We start from the raw sequence: 26,979 nt of genomic DNA, 5'->3' as shown, positions 1-26,979 counted from the left end.
TTGGATTTCAGAGTTTATTTTAGCTTCATGACAAACAGACCAGACAGTTGTCACTGACTTTACCACTAAAATCAAAATGAATATGAGTGGAATGAATCAAGTCAGTACAATGCTCATAAAATTTGACATTAACTTTAAAGGTGATGCTGATGAAATAATTTGGCACCTACACATTTATTAACATCCAAGGACCTTGCAGCTTTTGTGTACTTGGTATTGACAGGAACAGAGAAAATACAATTGGCTGGTGGCGTCCACGTCCTCCTCCCTACTACAAAAGCAAATGAACTAAGAAGAATCACTGCAGTGAAAGAACAAGACATTTATATTGAGAACATTTGTTTGCCGTTCCGGCTACCGCTGAGCGTAAAGCTGTTGATAAGATTGGCACTGATTTACATTTAGAGGCTTCAAAACGTGCTGAGATGCGCAGCTTTTAGACAGAACTCAAGCTACCAGCAATAAAAAATGGAACGACGCGTGTTATAAAACACATGTTCGTTGTGTTGCCTGCGCTCCGTGAACTTTGTACACTCCAGCAATTGTGATCACATTAGCCGCTTCACCCAAGCACCTTTTTCTTTTTTTCTTCTTTTTTTTTTTTTTTTGAAACGATATCCTCTGAGATGATTGGCACAATGTGCGTACAAATTACAATGAACTGAAGCCCCGTAGAATGTTACGCACGACACCAACACTTGCCCGAAAAGAACAAGGCAAAGAAAATCAGATGCAAAATTTGTAAACACTTTCCATTTTAACTAAAAAAAAAAAAGTCCCCTAAATGTAAACATGATAAATGTTGGTCCATTTAAACTTTGTTCATTACAGTTTAGATTACATTTGATCTATTGGATTACAATAAGCTATGATGGTAAAGATATTAGTAAATGTTCTGAATACTTAATTGCAAGTACATAATATAGAAAGTGACATTGTCGTAATTTTTATGTTTATTTTGTGCAAAATGCTTTAGTAAACTATAATTTGGCTTTATGAGAAACCTTAAAAAATTGGTTAACAATAAAAATTAAAAAAAAATAATCATAAGACGAATTTACAAAGCCCCCTGGAAAAAGTCTCCACACAATGTTTACAGTCATGCTCAAGCTTCCGCTCAAACATTCACGTCCACCTGTAATACTGTGCAAAAATGATGGGTTCAGCATGTGCAAGCAGCTCGGTCAAATCAACCATCTACCAGGTTCTGCAAGATTCTAGTCACCACCGGACGACACAAATGTTTAGCTCCAACCCGCGTCGAGTTGAACGGACCCCACGAGGCAAAAGAAAGTCAAAGTTAAGGCATCAGTCTACTTCTGAAGGCAGTACGAGTGACTCTAAAACACAGCTGATATCTTGCTAAGGTGGTTCCTAACTTGGCACACAAGTAGCATGAGACAACACAGTGGACCACTGACATTAAAACAAAAACATCACATTTTGGTATATAGCCAAGCCAAATATGAATCACCTTTATAGGTAAGCAGTTGCTCTGAGAAGTCTACAGTTTAGAGAACAAATTTCCAACACGGTCGCTGGAACTCGCCGGATCATTTTGAGAACTTTCCTGTCCATTTCTGCTGGATCATCACTAGTGCCAGGTCTAACTAAACATTTGGCTCTCTGGTTGGAAAAGAACATGCAGCCACCGAGGGAAGAATCCAGGGTTTTCTTCGTGTAGTTTCCACAAGTTCAGTAACATACGGACAAAGTTTGAATATGATGATTGCAACTAAAAAATACAAATCAAGACGAGCCTTCAGAGTCTAAAAGATAGGACACTGTCAAAGGTTAAACGAGAGCTTAAGGCAGCGATTTCTCCAGGAAGAAGCTACAATCTTGCAGAATTGGACGCCTGTGTGGACCGCTCGGCTCGGCTCGGCTCGGCTCGGCTCAGCTCAGCGTGTAATCTTTGTTGTCCCAGTCGTTAACAGTGGAATGAAAAGGGGAGGAAGGTTAAGTCGAGGGTTACAGGTCATCGTCCCCGATTCCCTCGAAAGCATAGTTGCCGTGGAAATCATTGCCGCTGATATCGTTTGCCGAGTTGGAGGCGCTGATCCCTCTGAGAGACACCGAACTCAGCTTGGTCTGAATGGAATAATCAATAGTATAATTAACGCTGGACTGCTGATTTATTACAAAATGTGCTGGCAATAGATTATTTCAGCATACAAGCATTCTCTTTTTTTGAGCATTATTTTTTTTTTTAAGGTATTATACAGTAAAAATAAAAAATGTACTCACTGAGAGTTTGATAATTTGTTCACGGTTTGGGTCTGGAGAGTCCTGTAGCCAAAACAAAAAACAAACAAACAAAAAAAAAAACAGTCAAATTAACCTTCACAGGAGATCTAAATGAAAACAAACCTGGCATGCTATTCCATTTCTCACCAGTAGAGGGGGAGATTTCACAGCTTGCTGACTGTCAGACCGATGGATGGAGCCGTTGTGTCGTTTCCTCAGCATCTGAGATGAAGACACAATAAAATATTACTGTTATTGTTTGGAAGGAAATGGAAGATGTTTGTTTTACTTTTACACGTTTTGAGATTTCAGCAAAGAAATACAAATGACCTATTATCTAAACTATCAAAGTAGACAAAATAGGTATGTAAAACCATTTACTGTTGAAAATGATGCCATAACGTGTGCAGTTACAAATTAAAAAGCCACATCAAACTCGCCATCATCTACACATCTCGGTATGAAATTTAAATAAGCGTTTCTCCTGACACACAAACCTTTTTTATGCTGCCTCCCGACTTCTTGACCATTAATTCATCCACCATAGACTGAAGGCAGATACTCATCATGATGGCCTGAAATCATAAACATAAACTCGGTACAATGTCTAGCAGTAATAAATAGTACAGCTGTGTCCTTCTATGACTTTTTGAAAATGCATATTCAGTTTATGCAAAAACTTCAAAATCCAGGAAACGTGGCTTTCATTGAACATTATGGTTACTGGCTCCACGTTGACCTCTCAGTGACCTCTCATTGACCTCTTAGTGACCTCTTACCTGTTGACTGGTGATGGTGACCCACTGGAGACGGTCCTTGCTCATCAGATACTCAAAGGCCAGCTCCAGTTTGACCTCACATTTGGCCGAGCTGCAGGGGTTGGTTGTACCGTTGGCTATAGGGACTTGCTGCAGCGTTGGACAAAAAAGTAGGGTTGTTTTTTTTTTGGAATAATTTGGTGCTCGGCTGAAGGGCTGCACGATTAATGGCATTAAAGACACGATCTCGATTTAATACCTCTATGGGATCTCGTTTCTGAATGACAAATATTCTGCTGCTTCAAAACAAGCGCTCCTACTTTCTCCCTCGACAAATGACAACGCCGCGTTACGCCACATGATGTTGACCAGCAGAAACAGAAAGGAAGGGAAATAAATCCAGTGAGAGTGAGATACCGGCAAAAACGAGAAAGGAAAAGACTTTCTACGTAAAAGAAGACAAGAAACTGAAGCTGCCTGTTTTGATGTTCAGTGTCGGATTCATTGAAGTGCTGCATTTAAAGGTAAAAACAAAAATGTTCTCTTTTTGTTGTCCAGTTCTACTTCAGGTACCATCATATTTCTTGTTATGGTTTCTTTTGTATCAGGTAAATAAGTGCAACTTATAATGAAAAACAAAACTGTGATTCTCATTTTATCCAGAATCGTGAAGCCTTACTTGTCATCATTGTCATCTTCATCACCATCTTCTAAATAAACAGAACCCCACAGCTGTCAAAACTGTTATCGTCACTTTATGTTCATTCCTTCTTTGTCCTTCGAGTTAAATTTTTGTCTTCTTGTGTTTCCATGAGTGAACGACAAAGAAACTCATTTCCAAAATCCCGAACCAACATCCTCCCGGCATTCTTAAACAGAGGATAAGCTTCCTATTCTTCTCCGTGACTGGAGCTCCGCAGAAGCAGCTCAAATCACATTTCCTATTCTACATCTCTTTTCTATAAGCCTCCATTATTGTGCCGCTATATTGGAGGGGGGGGGGGGCAGCAAAATCACAAGCTAAAAGATTAACATTGGTGTAAAGAATAAGAAATACACAAATACAGAATTATTACAAATGCCTTCAGAAATGTGTTAAGCCTACACACACACACACACACACACACACACACACACACACACACACACACACACACACACACACACAAAGCTCTTATTCCTGGAGCTGGGACTCTTGACAGAGTATTTCCTCTGGGCCAGCATCTCGCTGTGCCTCCCATCCTAACCACACACACACACACACACACACACACACACACACACACACACACACACACACACACACACACACACACACACACACACACACACACACACACACACACACACACACACACACAAAGATAACATCAAGAAATACAGACAAAAATAAAGGTCTGACACAAATACACACACACGTTAACTGTTTATACGAGTTCTTCCGGATGCAATTTGAGACTCGGCTACGAGGGAGGCGAGGGGGGGGGTCGCAGTGCAGCACCAAATGAAGTGTTTTGAATATTTTGTGGGACAGGAAAGGGCTCATTAAAATGACTTTGACCTCTGAAAAAGAGCTCAGGAATGAATCGCCCTGCCGGGCAGCGTGACGCCACCGTCTGTAATCAGACAGGCTTAAGATGCATCTTTATTTCAGACGTGTCGCCGCGTGTCCAGACCTCTGCGCAAATGAGCTTTTGGTGAATCATAAAAGCTTCAGTGATTCACATAATGACTGGGCTGCTTCAGCATCGATGCAATACAAAAGTGAACTGTGTTGCACCTCTCCGTTTAAAAAGGAGGTCTTGCGTGTGGAGTTGTTCAACTTTTAGATGGCAGCTGAGATCGTGCGGGCGGAGCTTCATGTAATGCGTTTCTCCCCAGAAAACACACTGTTCGCTGGTCAGGCCTTCGGAGGAGCCGTTTCTGTTGAACACGGCTGGCTGACCGGGAGTAGGCAGGAAAAGGAAAGACCTACAGCACTAATTGATTCAAAGTAATGTTTTTTTTTCGGGCAAATTTGGGTACCGAGAGGACTTCTTAGTATTGTTTTCTCAGACTTTGGAGAGTTCCCCCACATCCACATAAGACATTAGAAAACACACACTGCATAATAGGTTTACCATCTTGTGTTTTTGTTTTTCCACATCGTATTGTTTGTCTATTCATTGTACATCTCATCAGTTTGGCAGGAAAGCTGTTTTTGTCCTCCTATTTTTTATTTTTTTAAGATGCAGGCTCAGTTGACTGTGACTAATTGAGTATTTTGCCTCCAACGTCTCCTAGAAACAAAACAAAAAAATGCAAATTTTTCTTGTTCTTTTTTCCCCCCACGCCATTGACAGCGCAACACGCAGCACGAATGAATTACTATGAATCGAACCTTCGACTTGTCGGCCCATCCAGTCAATCACTGTCATCTGCTGAGCCAACAGACCCTGACAGCATCTCGTGCTGATCAACTCATTTACTGGGCGACAGTCTGAACAGCAGCCTCGTGCCTTAAACGTGTATCTTTGTTGCGTGAAGCGGCACCTTAACAGTCTTCCCTTTCCTCAAAGGTTATTTTTAATAAAAATTTAAAAAAAGTCAATTAAGTTTAAGACGTTAGTGCAGCTTTTAGCACGAGTTACGAGTGTGCAGTCCAGCCGTAAGTGTTTGGACAGTCACGTGGTGGCTGCTCCTCGGTCTCTCCGCTTCCGCACGCCCGGTTTACAGAAAAGGGATACCACATTAAAATGCAGAGTTGTAAGAACTGTGTGGGAGATTTGGCACTTTCATGTAATATTCATTGTTTTCTTTAGAATTTAGAACGTGTTGAATTGAATCAGGGAGCCTGGAGAACAAAACATAGGGAGCAGATAAGGCAATGGGTCCAAAGTAACTGAACGCCGCATGACTAATCGTTCCTGTGGAAGCTGCGTGTCATTTCAAAAATAGTTCATGCTTACAAAACGACCCGGAAAGAGCCTCTGTGCTGATTAGGATTAAAGAGGTGAAGTACTACACATGTAAAAGGTCTCCTTGTCTATGATCAAGAGAAGGCTTCATGACTAAAACCTATTAAGATAAAACACATTGATTGAGATCATTTGTTTTGACTTCATGTGAATCTATCTGATCATCGACACACATTACCTCCCCTCAGATCTTTCCATATGGATGAAACCTGAGATTTGGCACATTTTTTTTTATACTATTCATCGTTTTATTTCACACTGAATGTGTTAAAACACAGAGCCTGAAAAACAAAAAAACGATCTAAGTGCCTATGGTCTGGACTATATACTGACTAAGCAGAGTTGGTGCTTCCTCTTAAAGCCTGCCTTCAGATTCCCTCCTCTCTAATAGGTAATTATCAATTGAAGTAAAAGATGCTGTTCTATGTGTTAATCTGGTGGATCAATAAAGCACTACCCTTGTGGGAGCTGCGTGTTTGGGTAATTGAACTGATGAAGATAGATGGTGTGGAGGTCAGCGCTTTTAGCAACCCGTCGGGGGGTAAAAACGGGTGCTTGGCAAGACTCGAGACATTTTGTTTCTGGTGCAGCGGTGAGAGGAGGTTTGTACACACGCCAATATATATATAAACACCCGAGCGCTTGTTGCCAGCTCATAGTCTCCTAATAATATGATTAAGTTTAAAAAAAAAAAAAAAAAAGGTATGCTTGAAGGTAAATCCACTCATCCTCTCACACACACACACACACACACACACACACACACCGCGCGCGCGTCTACTTACAGAAGATGTGACTCGCCAACACCTCATGCGTGTGACCTTGAAGCTCCCCTCCTTCATCTGTTCATTGGGGAGCTTGACGTGGAAGTTGAGCTCATTGTTGCCAGCACTGACGATGACTTGGCAGCCCTTCTCGGGGAAGTCAGTGATGCAAGGGTCAAACTTGATATAGGCGTAATATTTGAGCGTCTGACCTAGATGGATGAACTGGGGGAAAAAAAAAAAAAAAAGCAGGAGAAAACAAATTTTTAGACGAACAAACTTCCCCCCTCCCCAGAAAATAAACTCTGTTTAATCCCTGAAGAATACAAGTTTGAATTCTCTCCTGGATTAATGTAATTAAAAATTCATAGCATGGAAAAAGTAGGCTAATTGCATAACAGGAATGCGCTGGAGGAAATATTCTCTATGGTGTACAGATTTTATCCTTGTACTAAAGACCTTTCCGAGTATCGACTCGATTCAACTGCCTCCTCTATATATATATATATACAAGAGCAGAATCATCCAGAAGAGATGGCTTTGCTTACTTCTTTCTTTGAGCCTTTCTCCTGCAATGACTTGAGTTGCCTGTGCTGGTCTTTGCTGACGAGTATCCAGCCTCGCTCAATGTCAGACACTGTCTGATGAAAGAAAAACAGAGGGTGAAGCTCATCTTTCTACACAGATGAACAAAGTAAAGCAGGTTAAGTGTGTTTCCTTCAGTACGAGAAATCCCACTCGTGTAAACAGTGCACGTCAGCAAATTAATCGCGCAGAAATATGCACAAACGCAAATGCTTGCAAACACCTTTCTGCTACACAAAGGGAAAACGCAGCAGCTCCAGATGTTAATCAAACTTGCAGCCCCAAAAATGCTTAACACAACAGATCCTGGTTGTCGCAGCAAAGGGAATGCGGTAATAATAAGATGAAAGAGGAACAAAGAGGTACAGGATTCAAGGTGTTGCAAAGTCAAAACAAGCTGACATTGCCATCAGATAGTGGACGGACCCCATGGGATGGACAAAAGCATTTGGCAGCCAACGCATGAAGCAGTTGCTTGGTTCAGATATATATATATATTTTTTTATGTATTGCTGGCACTGTGCAAATTTAATAAAATGTAACAGACACACGATGTAAACAAATACAATCGAGTGTAATTTAGATGTTCTGCTTAGGTCGACATCTCAAGAGGAAAGTAATTTAAAAGGTATTTTTGGAGACCACCGGTGAGGCTGGAAACAAACAACAGTGTCTGGTTTACCCCGAGTCATGAAATCTCTTACCTGGGCGTACAGCAAATTCAGGCCAACTCTGTTGTCCATTACATCACTGTCGTATGCCATGTCCCAGTAGCTGCAGACACAAAGAGCACAAACAGTCTGAACATAAACAGAATCTAACACAGCTGCACAGTTACTATTGCCGGTACCAAAACCAACATATTTCAAATGATTTGATGACGAGTTACCAAGCTTCAAACTTACTTATAAAATACAATCATATTTAACTTGAAGATAATATACCAATTTGTCAACTGGTATATTAATAAACTTATGATTCTATATACTGCAATATTCGACATTATTTAAAGTGCTGGTGTCCTGTAAAAACTATGTATCTTACCAAAAAACATCCATTTTCTGTGGCATGACAATGCATTTGACAGTTTTTTTACATGTCAAATGGTTTGGCTTCAAAAGTATTAGAATTGCCTCAACTCATTAAAGGAACATTTCATCCCTCTGTGTATACAGAGAAAAATGTAAATCATCAAATTAGGAGATGCATGGTTTTCTTTGGACACTGACGATAAGAGTATCAAAGGTGGACAAAATGTCTGAAATTGAACAGAGTAGAGTCAAATTGCATACAGTTACAGCCAGAAACCGGAATTTTTCTAAACAGTTTGTCAGATCTGTGAAATAAAATGACTCGTGGACAAACTCCTCCTTCTTTAAGTCAGTGAGACGGCAGTGTAAACGTTCATCTTGTGAATTTTTTTTGCTGTCGAGGTTGAAGGACAGTTGGTCTGGTGATGGTGATGAAATGGCACAAATTTCCACAGGCGGGCACTGTGGCTGTATGAGAAGGACTGCTGGTATTTCTGCACAGAGATGTGCGGGTGCCAGAGGGCAGCCTTAGTAATAGAAGCGAGACGTTAAAAAAAGAAACGCATGAATTCCTATCTGACGGTTTCCAGAGAAGACTCTAATCTGAAAATGGAACAAATCTCATTATAAAAAAAAAAAAAAAGAATGGCAAAGTGTGTGATTGAGATATTTTACTTCAAGAGTGTTTATCTCTCAGCTCCTGGATGTTTAATTTGATGATTGATACCAGTTTCATACCTCAGTTGAGAATTATTATTGCGTGAGTTAACAGAGCACCGAATTTCCTAATCCACTTTTGTGTTTCAGAAAAATCCTCACGGCATTCACATTTCCCAACACTTTAAGTGCGGACGTGACATTTAACATGTTGTAATTGTACGACATGAGGGGTGTTCGTAGACGGAGAAGCCGTTCAAGGAGATGTGAAGCATGTTGCCTGGCCACATCAGCAATTCAAAACAGGCAACAAAGGAGAAGAGGAAGGAGAGAGTGAGAGGAGGAGGGAGGAAAGGGAGTAGGAGCGCACGAGGAGATGAATCTGTAGAGGAGTGCTCGTATCTGGGAGGGTTCAGTTTTTGCCTCCTCAGATTCAATTAAAGGTGCACTGGAAACCCCTGCTGAGACAAAGTCGTTGTTGTGAATCTGCTATTACATACACAGATAGAGAATACCATTAAGCAAAGTTAATGTTGCTGTTGATCTAAAAACAAAACAAAACAAAAAACAGTATTCATATCCCCATTTTCTTTTCTTTAGATGGTTCTGTATTTGCCCGGCAAGGAAAAATGACTGACATTTTGTACAATCAATGTTTTCAGTGGACTGAGAGACACATTTCCACCATTTGTAGCTTTCACTTTGGGCCAAAAAGAGCTTTTTTGATTCCCTCTGACCTCATCCTCCCCTGGATCTCATACACTGGGGGTCTGTTTTTCCTCCACCTCCACTTGTTAGTTCAACATTCATTCTTCCCTCACCGCTCTACGCTCCAATGTGAAAGTAGGTCAGGAGGACTGAGACTTTCCTTAAGGCAGAAAGAAAGTAAACATCCTGTGTACCTTCACAGTCAGCAGGAGGCACGGTGACGAAAGAACAGACTCACGAGGAAGTAGAGAAATGTTATGTTGACAGAGGGAGCGGTCACAAACTTCAGACTGAATGAGGAACTGGTACCTTTCATGGATTAAATCTGTTTGGGTGGCCTGCCCAAACAGATCTGCTCCCACCCAGGAAGCTTTTTTTCATAGTTTTGTATTTTGTGACTTTCGTAGAGACCAAAATAGACCAGAACCAAGGGAGTTTTCTACACAACCGAAAGAAACGCAAATACAGATAACACACTAAGTTTAAGGATACACTGTTGGTTATTGTTTTGTACTGACATTAAATAAAGAGTTTTGCTTCATCTGGTGATGCTTAAAAACTACTCAGTTTTAAATAGTCCTCGTGTCGGTGGAGTCACCCACTCACTCTCCTCCCTCTAGTGACGACCTCCTTTATATAATTCTTAATTACTGGGCATCCACACAACTCCATATTCTGGTCTTCAAGAACTGCGGCCTTTATGAAACCAACATTCAGCTGAGAGTGTGTTTGAGGGGCGGGGGGTTCAATTCCGTGGGAATTTTTGAGGCTGTCAAGCTAGCTTTATTTCAAGAAAACAAATATAGCTGTTGCTCAATCAACGATAATTCCGGATAAATGACCCATTTCATGGGTGTCAAGTTGACAGATGGTGAAAAACACGACCCACTGTACGTTGCTTACGTAAAAGCCATTGTATCATGTCAGCTCAGGTCTGGTTTCTGTTTCTGCAGTTTAAGGAAAGTATGACCAATTAACAAATAACAGGCACTTCAGCGTTGCCGCCTGGTCCAGCCCTTTATTACAGTAACATCAGATTCGTGTCCCTAATCTGATCCCTGACTTTTCTGGGGGGACGCGTACTGTCTGGTCATGGAAACTACTGTCCTTGGCAAACACAGGTCTCTTTTCCACATTATCCTCCACTTTATAGAGGATGGTGATGTAGGATAAGCATCCCATAGTTCACTGCTTTTCTGACACATCAAGAGTTAGTAATAAAAAATGAGTAAAAAAATAACTAAAAAAAAAATATTTAAGAGAGAATTACATTTGACCAAGAACAGCAGATGTAGAATGCACTGCTTATTAAAACAAAAATCTCTTACTTCACTAGATTAGATGAGCAATGAATAACATGTGGAGAAAAGAAGTTTGGAAAGGACATGATGATCTCATTCAAATTACCTTTTCCGTAAGACGATCTGAAACTCGGAGCTCCGCAAGCTGGTAATGGATACGTAAGGCAGCTCAAACTCCTGCAGCTTCCGCACAACTGAGAGAGACACAGAAGGAGAAAGAGAGAAAGAGTCAGGCACAAGTGCAGCTCGAGTCCCAAGGACATGGATAATGGCGGTAACAACAAACAATGAGGGATGGGAAGACACCATCTGGACAGGTCCCAGCAGGGAATACATTGTGTGTCAGAGTATTCAAATGTTAAAAAAAGATTATGGGCTCTTGTGTACGTGTGGCCACAATCTGCAGCTGTTTCACTGCGGTCCGTTCCCTCAGGAGAGTGAAGCAGATTTCAGGTCTTTGCTGCTGTTGCTGCTGCGGCTGCTCAGTTTTCAGGTGTCAATAGAAATGCTCAACACCACAAATCAGATGACTGAACAACACTTCGGTTCGCCGTTAGATTTACAAAAGAGTGCTTACGCCTTTCTGGGAAGAGATGCTGCATACAGCAGACACAAACACATGCTGGTGAATTTGGTGCTGAAAATCTTGGCTGGAATACAGACACGGAAACAAACTGAATGCTTAAAAGTGCTTTGGATCATTTTTAGGAAAACTAAATCATCAGTGGGAACCTGAAAAATACACAAGAAGCAGATAAGAAGAGCGGCACTACTATTTCAAACCACACACTGGCTGCTCTTGACATGTCTTTGCATATTTTACAGCATATATTGATTTACACACAGACAGACCTCTGGGAATCTCAGCGCCTGTCAAGAGAGGAATTAAATTTTTCAAGCTATCCTGTTATGTCAAGCCTCCCACCATCAGTTTTACTTGATCCACAGCCTGTTGCTCTGGTTTCTAATAGTCAAGCTCTTCAGATGTAAAAGAGGGAATAAAGAACATGCCTGCAATATTTACAGATTCTTCCAAATGTACCGGGAACCATCTAGAGCCTGAAATTGATTTTAAGTGAGGGGAAGCATTTGACAGGCGAAAGTAGCAAGACGAGAATCTTTAGGACTGTGCGGGGGTTTGACGATGCAAAAAAACCAACAACAAAAAACAAACTGTAACATTATTCTGTAATGATGTGAATTGACACGGTAACATGGAAGTAAACAAAAGAGGAAAAAAAACACTTGAGATCACGCTGCTTCTCAGTTTTGGACGTTGTCCTATATGTAGCATTAAAAATACCAACGGCTGACAGTAAATTGTTGTAGTTGCAACGAGTAAGAAAAAGACCAAATGTTAAATGTACGCACAAACACCTTAAATACATCCAGTAGATGGGTAACGGCAAGTCAAATACAGACAACAAATATGTTTAACACCTCTTCCTCCGCCCCCACACACACAAAACACTATCGCCGTATTTACAGTATATCTTCATGGAGAAGCAGTCAAATAAGCAAGTCATATCGTTTTGTCTGCTCAAGGTGTACACTCATCTTAGAAAAATCACTTGACTAATCAGGAGTTTACTTGTGAACGTGATGCCATTTTACAACCAACACAAGTGTCAGGTATCAGAACACCTGGAAACACTGCATTATAGCGCGGAGCGAAGCTCACACAACTCAAAACACTGCAACTTTTTAACAAGCACCAGCCAACAAAGACACCTGCCCTCTCCCTGACTATCACCTGACAAATGAATTACGCGTTGTAGCAGGAGACAGATACAACTCTCATGGTGCAAAGCATAAAATAATAACAAAATAAACCACTTCATCAAAAGGAACTGCACATTTAGTTTGCCTAAGTAAACATTGGTTATCTGATGGTTTCCTGCTTCAGCGTTTCATTAAAACTGAAACCACTACGAGGCCAATTTTCAATAGTTTCTCAGAAGTTTCTGAGAATTGCATTCCAGGGAGGACCTTAAAGATCAGCAGTAATAAATTATGGGTTTATTTATTTATTTTTTGTTTTTTTAATGAAAAGATAATCCTGAACACATTTGCTGGCACACAAGATTATTGTTAGTGTCTACTTTGCTTTTTCGCTGGTGTTTTTATACACTATCACTTACATGTTAAACTTCCATCCACACCTTCACGGATCAGGAAGAGACTGAAGTAACCAACAAGGTCATCTGGGAGGTCGAGCTTTGTTGCAACAGCCTGCAGAAAGACGATAAAGAGCGGAAGTTCAGTTTCACAGTTAAATTCAATTAATTCATTCTTTCAACTGAGATAAATGTGATAAAAGACGTGATAAAAAGAGCTCGGTATGAAGTGGAAAACGGGCGATCTTCATCTAAGATTGAACTATCCAACAGATTAAAAACTGGGATCTAATGATAATCATACTTTACCATCTCTATTTTACAACCAACTTTAAAGTGAGAGATTTTACATGCAGGAGGATTTTGTGAATATTATGTTTGAGCGTAAAGACATGTTTTCTTGACTTCTTCAGGTTTATGAAGGAAAAATTGGTTCGTTTTGGAACGTAGCCCCAATTATTATGATTCCATTCTTTCGGAGCATTTAGAGGGCAAAGTGTTAGAAGATAAACAAAAAAATACATAACATTTTTCGAAAAAGAAAACAAAATTTTTACATCTCAAAACAAAGAGTAGACTTTTTCGTTATCTGCTATATTGCACAGAAAAAGAGCTTACTCTGCAAAAACTATAGAAATCCATTTTTACATGACATTTCATTTTAGCTGATGCTTTTATCCAAGGCGACTTACAACATACCGATGGTACACCATCGGGAGCAATTTAGGGTTCAGTGTCTTGCTCAGGGACGCTTGGGCACGTGGGCGGGGGGGAGCTGGGGACCGAGCCACCCACCTTCCGATTGGTGTGCAACCCAGTCTACCGACTGAGCTACAGCCTCCCTCCCAGGGCCACAGAGAGACTGACGGAAACAAAGACCATTCACGCTCTCATTCACACCTAAGGGCAATTTCTAGAACCACCAATTAACCTGAGGTGCACGTTTTTGGATGTTGGGAGGAAGCCGGAGCACCCGGAGAGAACCCACGCAAACACAGGGAGAACATGCAAACTCCACACAGAAAGGCCCAGGACCGGATTCGAACCCGGAACCTTTCTGCTGTGAGGCGACAATGCTAACCACTGTGTCATTTGTGCCGCGTTGATAGAATGATTTCTTCTTGGACCTGTTGATACTCTCTCATAAGTTCACTGCAAACACACCCAAATGAAACATGAACACCATTGTTGAACTGCTGTTGTTGCTGTACAGTAGTGCTGTGTTGTGAGACCTGCTGTTGTGAACAGAGGTCACCTGTGGTTAAACTTTCAGAAGGGCACTTCAGAAGCGCTTGAACAAGCTTGATTTACAGCCAAGACCGACAGAGGACATCATGATGAAACATCAGCATGTTCACTGTGACGAGTTATTTCAGAGTGTGCTGCTGCCGCTGAGTGTTTTTATGATCAATGAGGAGCAGAAGGGAAGCAGATGTACTGAAATGTTTGGTCACAGTCAGGATCTGACAAAGTTTTCCAAAAATGGAATTAAGCCGTTTTATTTTTTTATATATAGATATATTTTCTTCATTATCTCACAATTACCACTTCTGTGTTTTTGTCCCGGATGCTTGTGTGAAGCCTTTTCAACATCTTATTCTACCATTTGTTTCTTTTCATCCAATTATGTTTTGTTGGTTTGTACGCCCATTTTGTTTTAAAAGGACTTACTAAAATCCTTCAAGTATTGCTTTTGTTGAGGAGGGTCTTTATAGATAAACAAAATTGTATTCATGGTACGGAGAGTCTCCGAGCTCAGAGAAGAGTCTAAAGCAATATTGCTTGCCTGGGGAGATTCCCAGGTGTCTGGCAGCTCAGTTATGAAGAGCAGGGAAAAAACATGCCTCTCGTTAAACAGAAACAAATACTGCCAATGTCGATAAACAGGAAAAAGTGTTTAAGACCTCAGATAATCTGAACTTTATGGAGACGTTTGGCCACTTGAAGAGTCAATCAGCACTCAGTCATATAATCTCCAGCTGGAAATTAAACTGTATTACTTCTTTACACTGCAGCAGGTTATTTACTCTGCACTCAGTAAACAGCAGCGTCTTAATCACACTTTAGTTTTCTAATATCTGTTTGTTACTTCTTAAAATATAATTACAAATATTTATAAGCTGCAGAAGTGGAGACTGCTTGAAAACATCGGCTTATGCTCTCAAACACTTACATCAAGGACATCCTCCGTCTGATCCGAGGTCAGAATGTTGACTGTGACCTTCTGACCGTTGGAGAGGCAGATGTCGAGAGCGACCTCTTCTGTGGGAATCTGCTGGGTCTCCTGTGGGAACCACACAAAACATAACAGGCTTTTATTCAGCTTCATGGGTAAGCTGGGTGTTTTCATTCCTGTCAGTCAACAACAAAAATCACACCGAGCCACACGGACGGAAGAAATATGGGCTGGTCAGAGCTGAGCTGAGGTATCGCTGGTGGATATATGACAAAAAAAATTAAACATAGAAGCACCCCTTCCACTTTTTATGAAGCAGTTTATGATCCCTTCATATATTTGGTTCTGGGTTAAGATCGAAATACAGTTCATCATAAAACACACCTTGCAACAAATTAAGAGTAGATGGAAAAGACAGAGAAATTGGCTACTTGTGGGAATTATTTTTATGCAGCAAATAAAATGAAGTGTGACTGGAACAAACAGATTACAAGGCAGACACCGAGGATAAACCTACGGAAAAAAAGATACGCACTATGTTAAAAAACCTTGTGTAAAATGTGGTTTAAATGGAAGCCATATTATGTTTAGCTGTCTGTAACTACAACGGTTCTAATCACTAACTTGTAATGTGTCTGAACGATTCATTATTCCGCAGATTCGTGTCATGATTAACTGATTGATCGTCTAAATAGTGCAAAAGAAAAGATCAAAATATCTATCCAAATGTTATCTGAATTGACGTTTCATTTTGTCCAACCAACAGCCTGAATCCAAAGATTTTACGTTTACAATAAGGAAAGCAGAAATTCTTCACATTTTAAATTTTAAAGTACCTTTTATTATAAAAAATTGTTGCAGTTTATTAATTACATTCTGTGATCAATAAACTTGGTAATAGACCAAGTGTTGTGGTTACATTCATCCCATCCATTTGTATTATTGCGGTCAGCTCCCAGAAATCATCATTTCATTTCATTTTAGCAGTGCTGTTTGTGATTCAGTTCAGAACTTAACTGAACAAGGCAGATGATGGAAAATTAACCCGCAGAATTCAATGAATAACAAGTAAGGACAATAAACTGAACTGCCAAAACCTATGAATATTTCAAAACTAAATAATAGCGTCTGAGCTGATATTGAGAAATATCAAACCCTGAACTGGATAACAGCAGTTTTCTCTCCTGTCTCTCACTTCCTCTGCTAAATCATCTCTTATCTTCCTTCTTTCCTCTGTGGACGGACTCCAAGAAGAGTCTTGTCACTGAAGGTGCAGATGAAACGACAACACTTGGTGGTAAATCATCTCTTATTATGCACCTGCCGTCCTCGCAGTACGTTTGAGGGGAGGGTGCAGAAACGGTGATGTGCACGATGACGTGGCTGCAGATGGATGGATCTGTCCATGATTTACAGCTCTCCTGGCAACACAGGTCGCAGTCTGCAACCTGGTCTGAATAAATTCAGTGTGTTCTCACAGCAGCATCCACTTTAGAGGAGATTTTGCTCCGATTTTTAGTGCTGCACAAAGAGCTTTTTGGCAAATCTCAGGGAGATGAATCATCAGGTGGCTCATGCTTTCCTAGTGGTTCAAAGGGATCCGGTATCCACACGTAATGCAAGTTTGTTGCCATGTTTGGCAAAAGGCTGCTTTCCCTAGTTTCATGTTTGAGGAAATCATTTCTCATGTTTCAGCATGGAAGCCAAATGTAATCTAACCAGTATTTTCCATGTAGAGATGACACAATCCAAGTATGTGCGGCAAACAGTAACAACAGCGCTACCTCACTCCACTGCTGTGCCAACAGTAATTACAGGTGACGGAGGAATGACTGCATCAGCACTTTGGTTAAAAGGGCGCTCCCTGCCTCGTCGCAGGCCTGGTGACCATGCTGATGCAACAGAAAACAGCCTAATGCAGACAAGAGGGGGGGGGAGAGAAACACCAACCTGCTGTGCTTTCCTTAAGAAGCTGTTGAACATCTCACTGGCTCCCAGCAAGGGATCCTGACGGACTGCAACGAATGGACAGGAGAGCAATGAGAGAGCAAATCAGCATCACGAATGCAAAATCAGTCAGATGTCACTGTTGTGTGGATTAGAAAGAGAGGCAATGATTGAATAATGAGTTCATTCAATTCAATTCAATTTATATAGCGCCAAGTCACAACAGAGGTTATTTCATGGTACTTAACACATTAAAGTCCTTACAGAAGAACTTTATAACATTATACAGAGAAACCCAACAATTCAACAATTCCAACATAAGCTAGAAGGGAAAAAAAACTCCTCTTTAAAGGGAGAAAAAGGAGTTAAGCATCCTTTCGTGAATGTTATTTGAATACAAATGTCTTTACGTGGAACCATTTCCCACTTTTTATTTGTTTTCCCCTTATGTAATCAGATTTTGTTCTTGTGAAATGAGTTGGACCTCTTAAGACATTTGTCAAGGCAATGAAGCCTAACATTAAAAAAAAAACCTGCATTTTAAAAGGTGAGGTCTGTAAAAACGATTTGTTATCTGGCAAAGGTTCAGTTAGTTCTAAATTATTACAAACCAGTTTCATCATAATGTAGTTCCTAGATTTAGTCAATAAAAGACAAGATTAACAAATCTTTTCTTTTTTTTTTGCTTAAGCTTTTAATTTCATACTGAGGCAGTTTTCAGTGTGTGTGTGTGTGTGTGTGTGTGTGTGTGTGTGTGTGTGTGTGTGTGTCTACCAGCCTGTACACTATTGTCCTTTTACAAATTAGTCTGAACGTTTAACAAAACTGTTCTGAGCCATCTGCGTCACAGAAGATTGTGTTTGTGGCAGTTCATTTTCCATAACTATGTAAAAAGCCATGATGTAACCAAGTGAACTTGTGGCCAAGAACACCCGGTGTGCGTATGCACCCAGACTATGTGCAAATACACACTGAAACAACGCTTCCTTGTTCTGCTGTAACTGCCAGTGCTTGAGAGGATTAAAACAAACCCTCTGCATTGCTGCCAGTTCCACTTATTCCCGTGTGTATGCAGAAAGTTCACCCTTAACCCGTTTACAGAATTTGGGTAATATGCTAAAAACCTCCCAAAGCAACCGACTCCAAAAGGACAGTTGGGGTTTTGAAAATGACGAGACACGCAAAGGAGGTCTTTAAAAACTGTCATGAGGCATTTTTACGAAAAAAAATAAAATAAGTAGTGTGTTTCTTTTGGTGTAAACACCATAAAGATAAATTATTCCTCGAGCCATTCGGTTTTTAATACAGAGAAAAGCCATGTACAGATCCTTAGAGGTAGCGCCTCATCACTTGAGAATTCAAACCCATAAAACTTTTAAAAGCCCAGCCAGGTCTGAGATCCTGAGTCGAGATTTTTTTTTTCTTTTTTTTTGTCATCACGTGTGCCAGCAATACATCACTGTCAAAGTGAAGCTTTGTGTCAGTGTCCAAGTCACTCTGTGCTCAGATCATCAGTTTTCAGTGAAAGCGTTTTATGTTTTTCAATGGCATGACGACACTCGTATATGGCAGGACTCCCCGCGGACACGGAGCCAACTCATTCTTGTGATTGTTGTGGAGAAGCATTTCAAGGAAATTGTGTTTGTGCTGCAAAAGTTAGTTTTCTTTTTCTTTCCTTTTTACTTTTTTCTCTTCACGACATGAAAAACACCCCTATCCTCCGTACGTTAAAAAAAAAAAAGGGGGGGAATAAATGGTCAGCAATATGGGAACTGCATTCAAAGAATAGTATCTCATTTAAACCATGAAAAAAACAAAAACAACCCTGCTCTCGCTGGGAATTAAATTCAGCCAGAAACGAGGTGAAACTGAATACAAGCCATCTGCAAAAAGTCCATTCAAAAGGAATAACTCACCAGCCTGCATGTATTTCTCCAGCTGTTCTCGTCTCTGCTCAACCTCAGCAGGGGTTAGTGTGAAGATCTTCTTTGGGGGGAAGGCAGGCACCACGTTGCTGCCATATTCTTTCTTTATCTGTTGGTGCAAACAACATGTTGTGAAGCTCAGCTGACAGAGCAGAGGTTAAAAGCTAATGCAACCTATATTTCTCTGCTTTTAACCGTGAAGAGGGGTGATCCGAAAAGTTGGCTAAAAATTAACATTTATTAATAAAGTCATGACTTCTTTGACCCCACATATGGTTTACACAATTTAACCTATTAACTTCAGTACAGAGTAACAGGCTCATAAATTTAAGAGTTGTGGATTCAGTTTTGTAAGAGGTACATTCAAGCTGTTTGGGATGAATCACAGGTTTATTTTAAGCCCCGTTTCAGCAACTAGCTGGTGGAGTTTCCGTGCATCTCACACACTCACTCACTCACTCACTCACTCACACACACACACACACACACACACACACACACACATCTGGAACCCTGAATATGTCATTCCAAGTTTATTTTGTCTTCCAGCTTCTTGACTCATTTCTTTCCATTTTCTATCATCTGAGGGTTGGTAGCTTTGAACCGTGGAAGTCTTAAACTAAGACCTCACAAATCTATAGTCACACATCAAATGCGGTTTCATTTGAACCCGTTCGCTGCTGCAGGAAAAAGCTGTACATCACATTCATCATTAGAAATTCACTGGCACGTTTTTTTTCCCCTCCTCACTGTGAAACACACAGCTCCAGCCCATATGGCATGATGACCGTTAACCACGGAGGGTGCTAGAGAAAGAGGGGTGATTTTCACCTCGACATATTGCCCTTTGGTATTTTCAGTACGCCAGAGACCGCACTGGTTACACATATAAATCAGCTCTCACAGCCACAGACACGCAGGACAGATTACAGATACATCAGTCTCCTAAATGTGAAACAAATGCGAACTCATGCGGCTTTGTTTGAGCAGAACTTGCCCTGTTTTCACTGCGGGCATTAAATAGTCTCTGAATCTTATAAAGCAGACACGGCTTTGTTACAAATCTTTACAGGAGAGAGAGAGAGAGAGAGAGAGAGAGAGAGAGAGAGAGAGACAAGACAAACCATTAAAATTCAAATGACCTCAGCGATAACCAAGTGGAGTGCGTGCCCGTGCTGCCCCATCATCACCACAGTGATTCGGGGTCATGCGTGCGCCACAGGAAGCCCTTCGGGGTTGACGCTTAAAGATTTGAATGTCTCATTTCCCCACACCCTGTTGCCTGGCAACGGCAACTGTCAGACTGGATAACACAGACTTGAGGATGAGATAGCAAAGTTTGGCCCTTGCTTGCTTATTTATTCATCAACGTGTGAAAACAGGAGACTGTGCACTTCTATAAGGCTATGTTGTATGTGGCGGTGAATATTTTAGAGCTCGGCCAGAAAACCGCCACCTAAATCCTTCTCTTACAGACAATGCTTTTACCTCTTTGACGCAAATTGTTACCATAAGAAATGTATGAGAAGCCCCGTCACAGGTACGTTAACAACCGCAGCACTACAGAAAACAAGCAGATTCTGACGACACTAATGTCCCACTAAGCACTGAAACATTATCTCTAGCTTTTTGGGAAGCTTCACTGAGGCAGAGACCAAAAAAAGAAAAAACAAGACCAGGCAACTCAACACTTTCCAACAACATTTCTTTTTCATATTGAGTTCCTTTTCCCAGCAGGTGAAGTGTAAGAAAGGCCAAGAACATTCCTTCCATGTCACCCACCTCCCTCCAACCGCCTCCATAATACTACGGAGTTTCAACTCTGGGAGGAACGAGAGCACTTCAAGACTTCAAACCGTCGCGGCCGTGATTCAAAGTGACGGGAGGCTGGCGTATCGACCGTCCCGACACAAAGACGAGAGAAAGGTCACACTGGGTGGATACGGTGGCATTTACACAGCATTTAGAGCAGCGCACACGCAGACCTGCTGGTCTGGCGCACACTGGCAGTGCAGTGGGTGTACTCTGCTGGTTAAAGCCTCACCTGTTCATGGAGGCCAAGAAGTTGACTGTAGCGTACCCGACAGTGCAGCACACCATTAACATGGATGTTGTAGGCCTGTGGGAAAGGAGTGGAGACACATTAATATGCGAGGAGAAACACTGTGTAAAGGTCTGATGTGGCGCAAAGAGACAGAATATGAAACACTTTAATTGATCTGTCAAAAAAAATCGTTTGGATAGAATTCCTCAAAAGAAATGAATCACGCATATAAAAATATGTAAAACACACACAAGTAGACAAAGTAAATAAATACTAAATAACAATTACCTTTCTTTAAATAGAAGACACATATTTTTTTTTCTTTTTTTTTTCTAATGTTTAATCCGATGCATTGCTCGAGATAGCAGCAGGTTACAGAGTCAGTGCAGAAATTAAACCAGAGCTGGTGAAAGACAGTGAGGAAATATCAGATAACATCCTGTACCTGCAGCATTAAGCTTCACTCCTGATTTCCATCACAACTCCTCAAAACAACCCGAGTTTCCATCCACCTCATCCTATCCTCCCACTGTGTGCTCCCTCCCTCTTTGTTTTCATTGGGGAGACTGAACAAATGAAGCGTGAATTAAATTCAATTACACCCTACAAGCTTCCAAAGGGAAAAGCAGAACCTGCAGCGCATTTCCTAATCTAAACAGTTTCTCCTTGCATTAGCCGGACGTTAACAAACACAGAAAGCACGTATCACGAGGGGAATCCTTAATCTTTTCTCCGAGGCACACTGTGTTTGTTTTGACAGCATCTATCACCGGATACTCCTCCGCAAAACCACCACTTGGAATTAGTAATCCAAATATCTGTGTGTTTTCATGTTAAGAGCCACTCGTGGAAAAAAATAATAAATAAAAAAAAATCTATTTTTCACATCAAATGCCTCATTAAGTTTCATAGAAAACCACATAAATGAAAAGTAATTCTTTAGTTATGCCTTTAGGAAGAAAAAAAAACTACTTTCAACGCCAATAAATCTGTTTATAATTCCGATTTAGATTTTGTCATATAGTTTTTAGTTATTGACAATAATACTTGCTGCTTCATTTGCTCAGAAATATCAGCTTCCACCAGTCTGTTTTCAGCTCTAGCCGTGGATAAGAGACGGCACCCTGGAAGCTTGCTGAGGAGCTTTCTCCGTATGGATGTCAAACTGTTGGTGCTTTAATCTCCTTCCCCTTCTATCTCAATTCATATTTACAGTCCACATGGTGGGTCATCCGTCCAAGCAAAAGGAATTTTGAGGACTCAAGTTCATACTGATGAATACAGTTGAGCACACTTTCTCTGAACCACACAGGCAATCAATGGGAAAACAGAAGAATTACAAATTTAGGGAGGGAAAGCAGAAGTTGAACAAATGAACTAAAATATCTTCATGTAAGCAGAGCTCAGGCAGGAAGGAAGAATGAGTGTGCAGAATGCCTTTGTTCTGTTGGATAATGCAAAAACTCACTAAGCTTTTTTGTATTTGTTGCGCGCGTGTGAATTTCAAAAAGTGCAACAGGCCGCATGTGTTTCCCTCTAAGTTACCAAAAATATCTTTGGCTTTTTCTTTTCCTGCAATTTTCTGCAGGCTAAATCTTAAACCAAAAATGAATTTATTGCACATTTTGATAACATCGCCTCATCAACTGAAAAACATGTTGACTTGATGATTTGACTGGGATCTGAAAGCTATTTTGATGCTTTGGACGTGATCAAAGTTGAATTGGTATTGAAACTTTCCATTCTTGCAACTATTGTGATGCGCATACTTATGCTCCTTCTACTCACGTAAAATCACATACGTGTGGGATGAAACTTGCGTCGGTCTGAGGAGGTCAAAGATAGGTGCTAATGTTAGCACATTTTAAGAATCCTCTTCCTAAGTATAAACTCATTGCTCACTGCCTGATGCCGCCAGACACAGGCTTGCTGTTAAGTACAACTTCCACAGTTTTGTAAGACTATAAAATGAGACAGATGAATGACTTCATACCTACGTCCGAACTTGCTCTTTAATCTGAGGTAAATGAGTCACCATCACTCACAGAGGCACCAAAGTCTATCTCTCTTTTACACACCTGCAAACACTAGAAAACATACTGTAAAAACCATGTGAAAGAGAGGAGGGTACATGTCTACTGGAAAACAGGAAGCAGGAGCACTCAGAAACCCAAAGAAATGTGTCTGAGCTTGCTCGGTAATAAGGCTATATTTAAAAAAAAAAAAAAAAAAAAACCTGCACCCTTTGTTATTCTAAAAAGCCCTATGCAAACTCGGCAGATTTTGTGGCCTAGTAGTTCCAAGGTACACAGCCCATCTCTCAGCATTATAATCAAGCAAAGTCCCTTCCTGTGCGCTGGCAACAGGAAGGTCACAATGACAGTCACAGGACAGCCAGCTGAGAGGTGAAAAGCCAGTGCTGAAGTTCCCACTGCAGCGCGAGCTATAAATGTGCTCGGCCAGGTAGAAACGAGTCGGACGTTGCACCTGAACTGCTCAGCTTAGAAATCTCTCGACTTTCAGCAAGGGAAGTAGACATTTGGAGAGCAGTGCGGAGACAAGATACCTGACGTTAGATTAACAGTTGTACATTTTTGCACTTGTTGTGCAATTTTGTCCACCACTTCTCCAACGAAAGTATCCAGAGTCAATTCTCTACTTGTCTGGGCAGCAGGGACAGTCAACACAAATACATTCAAATATGAATAAGCTTATTCTAAGATTGTCTTCCTCTTTGGAGCACATGGAGCCAAGATGGAAAATAGTTATTCACGGGAGTGTGACATTGAGAACAGCCAGTATGACCTCACACAGAAATCAGATGCAGTGGTCGTTACTTCAAAGCATCTCATCAAAATGTCTTTTGATGAAAAGACCTACAACAATCCAAAATATTTTTTGTTGCATTTTTTTCATATTACATCCAAAATAGACATGAAACAATCTCGAAGAGAACAAGTTGTTCCCCAGCAACTTGTGTTTATCCATCGTTCAGGTCACATTCACATTATTGCTGTTGTCCAGATTCTCGAGCCACATGAGGAAGAAATCTTTTGAGTTGACGCTAACTTTTTGGAGAAAAACTACATCTGGCAGACATTAGTACAACGTATCCTGACTGTGTCAGATACTGTTTTTTCATGCTTTACAAGGACAACCTCTTAAAACTTCTGCAAAAGCTTAAAATGTTTTCTGTATGTTGCAAATGGCAAAATGAAAATATTTTCAATGAATCTGTCTATTATTTTCTTGATTATTCAATTAGTCGTTCCATCTCTGAAATGTCAGAAAATAGAGAACATTTTCAACCAGTCTTTCCCAGTTTAAGGTGCAGCCTGAAATGTATTGTTCTGTCCTGACCAACAGTCCGCAACAAAAAGATGTTCAGTTTATCGTCACGTAGATGTACAGGAAGCAGAAAATAATCAAATTTAAGCTGCTGCAATCAAGAGAATTTGACTTGTTTTTACTTATTAAAAAATAACTCAAAACGATGAATAGATCATCCAAGGAGTTGGCGATTAATTTTCTACTAACTAATCGATTTATGGACTCATCTTTGCAGCTCTAAAGTCTCGTTGCTTCACCAACCTTTGTGAATGACGCCCTCGGAGCACCACAGTACATGTCTGCCAGTGCAGCGCCGGGCGAGCACCTTTCAAACAACAACAATAGTAATTCATAGCGCTCTACATGGATCGTGAAACAACATTTAAAAGACAATGACAACCAGAAAAGAAACGAATGAACCAAAAATAAACACATTGGGCCATGTGACCCTGCTGTACAACAACCAAGAGAGATAAGTAAGGAACAAATTACTGCTGCTCTTCATGTGCTGTCCAAGAGTGCTATATTTTACAACGGTACAATGACTGTTACTTAAAGGACCAAGTTCGGGCAACGCTGTCTGTATTTTCTCTGTAAATAAGAAAGAGGATTGCAATGTCATGGTGGCGAACCTCAAATCTCACTAAGAATGTAAGTGCTGACTCAAACACTTTAAAACAAAAGCGACTTTGTCGTGGCTAATGTGGGGAATCAGAAAGTGAGCCGTTCAAGTTTCCTCAGGTGACTTTGACAGTGCATGAAAACTTCAGACATCCCATCGCAGTGCAACATTTTGTAGCCACATTATCACTTTGACCGAATAAAGTTCAAACCCAAATGTATTGTTGAATTAGGGCTGGGAGAAATGTGTCAATGTTACATTATTATTATGACGAGTATGAATATTGTAGCATCGTGATGCGTCATAAGTGTCGTCTTTCTCTGGTTATAAAGGCTCTAATGCAGGAGAGTGATGTCATTTTCTGAACTTACCAGATGGCTCTAGATGTTTTACTTTTTTTTTTTTTTTTCCTTTGACCCAGTTATTATATCCACATTACCGATGATTATTAATAAACAAAGCTCACCGTGTAAATATATTGTGAAAGCGTCAATAAGACAACCCCCTGCAATATCAATATCAAAAGCATTTGGTAAGAAACAACATGGTATTGTATTTTGTCCATCTTGCCCTGCCCTCATGAGAGTTCAAAATCACTTTCACCCAACTCATTCACGTTTTAATCCTCTAATTCAAATCTCGAGCTTTAATATGAAGAGATTAATTTCATATGAATACACGTACTGTTTTGTAACCAAGAAGTTTTTTTTTTTATTTTTATTTTTTTATTGCGTTATTCAGTTTGTTTTTCCTTACGGCGATACGTCACGGCTCGTGCTACCAAATTAATTACAACAGTAAACACCGAAACTCGTGCTGCGTTGACATTAGCCCGACCTGTGGCCAGCTGAAGCAAAGAAAGCCTTAACCCGGACCAAAGTGAAAGCGGGTAAAACAAAAAAAACAAAACAAAAAAACAACACATTATCATGCTCACCACATATGTTGAACCGTTGTCTCCGGCACGGACCTCCGTTTCGGGGATGGAAAAATGCATTTTTTTTATTATTATTATTATTGTTTTTTTTAGCTCGACACGCACAGACCCTGCAGCCAGACGACGAGTCCTTTAAACGCCACCGCAGCCTTGCTTATGGAGAGGAAGACACCACAGTTTCCCCACGAAGTCCACTGCAGTGACTACGGAGGAGGAGGAGGAGGAGAAGGAGGAGGAGGAGGAGGCTCTCCACTCGGTTCATCCACTGGTTTGGAAGTCCGGGGATAGCGGTGCCAGACTCCGGGGCCCGACTGCTTTCGACTTTATTAGCTGGGCAACAACTCGTGTGCCAAACTCGCATTCGCGTTAAAACTTCTCCCACGTCAAACTTTTCTCTCCGCCGTTCCCGCAGCAGCCATGTTGCAAAGTGTTAAGTAATTACGCATTCACTGCTGGCGTTTTTTTTTTTTTTTTTTTTATAAATATATGGTGTTCACTCACTTTACGTAATTGGTAAAAAAAAAAAAAAAAAAAAAAACTTACACCACCTACTGTTGAGAACCGACACACACACACACACACGCAGGGTGATTCAGTTCATCAGCCGGATGAAGTTTTCTGGATAAAAGGTGCAGTTGGTTCCTGCAGGAACCGAGAGCGTCGGAAAAAGCCGCTTTCGGAAAAACGTGAGGGGACGGTTGCACTTGTTTTGTTTGTTATTCCTTCCTCCTAAATGTGCTGAAATAAAACCTAAACGGCGACAGAGGATATACATAGATCAAATGTGATCGATAACGCGGAAGGAAAAAAATATATATATATACAGACGTACCGCCGCCGTCGCGCCGTTATGTGCTCCGCACACCGACTGGC

General features: G+C 40.8%; 1 protein-coding gene across 1 annotated transcript; it reads right to left on the bottom strand.

The window, feature by feature from the left end:
* Positions 1-26,979, bottom strand: snx17 (sorting nexin 17). The gene is made up of 15 exons (XM_069696662.1): positions 26,107-26,979; positions 21,218-21,292; positions 19,165-19,282; positions 17,252-17,316; positions 15,299-15,409; positions 13,150-13,240; positions 11,115-11,202; positions 8,016-8,085; positions 7,275-7,367; positions 6,748-6,951; positions 3,027-3,155; positions 2,745-2,822; positions 2,395-2,469; positions 2,248-2,289; positions 1-2,091 (listed from the first exon to the last, which is right to left on the bottom strand). The coding sequence occupies exons 1-15, from the start codon at positions 26,164-26,166 to the stop codon at positions 1,972-1,974; spliced, it is 1,419 nt and encodes a 472-aa protein (XP_069552763.1). The 5' UTR covers positions 26,167-26,979; the 3' UTR covers positions 1-1,971.

This window comes from Brachyistius frenatus, unplaced genomic scaffold (genome assembly GCF_029030835.1).
Source record: "Brachyistius frenatus isolate BFR_SWC_R1_liver_20210118 unplaced genomic scaffold, ASM2903083v1 Contig_21, whole genome shotgun sequence".
NCBI classification, from domain to species: Eukaryota; Metazoa; Chordata; class Actinopteri; family Embiotocidae; genus Brachyistius; species Brachyistius frenatus.
This window is presented reverse-complemented; position numbering and strand designations above follow the sequence as displayed.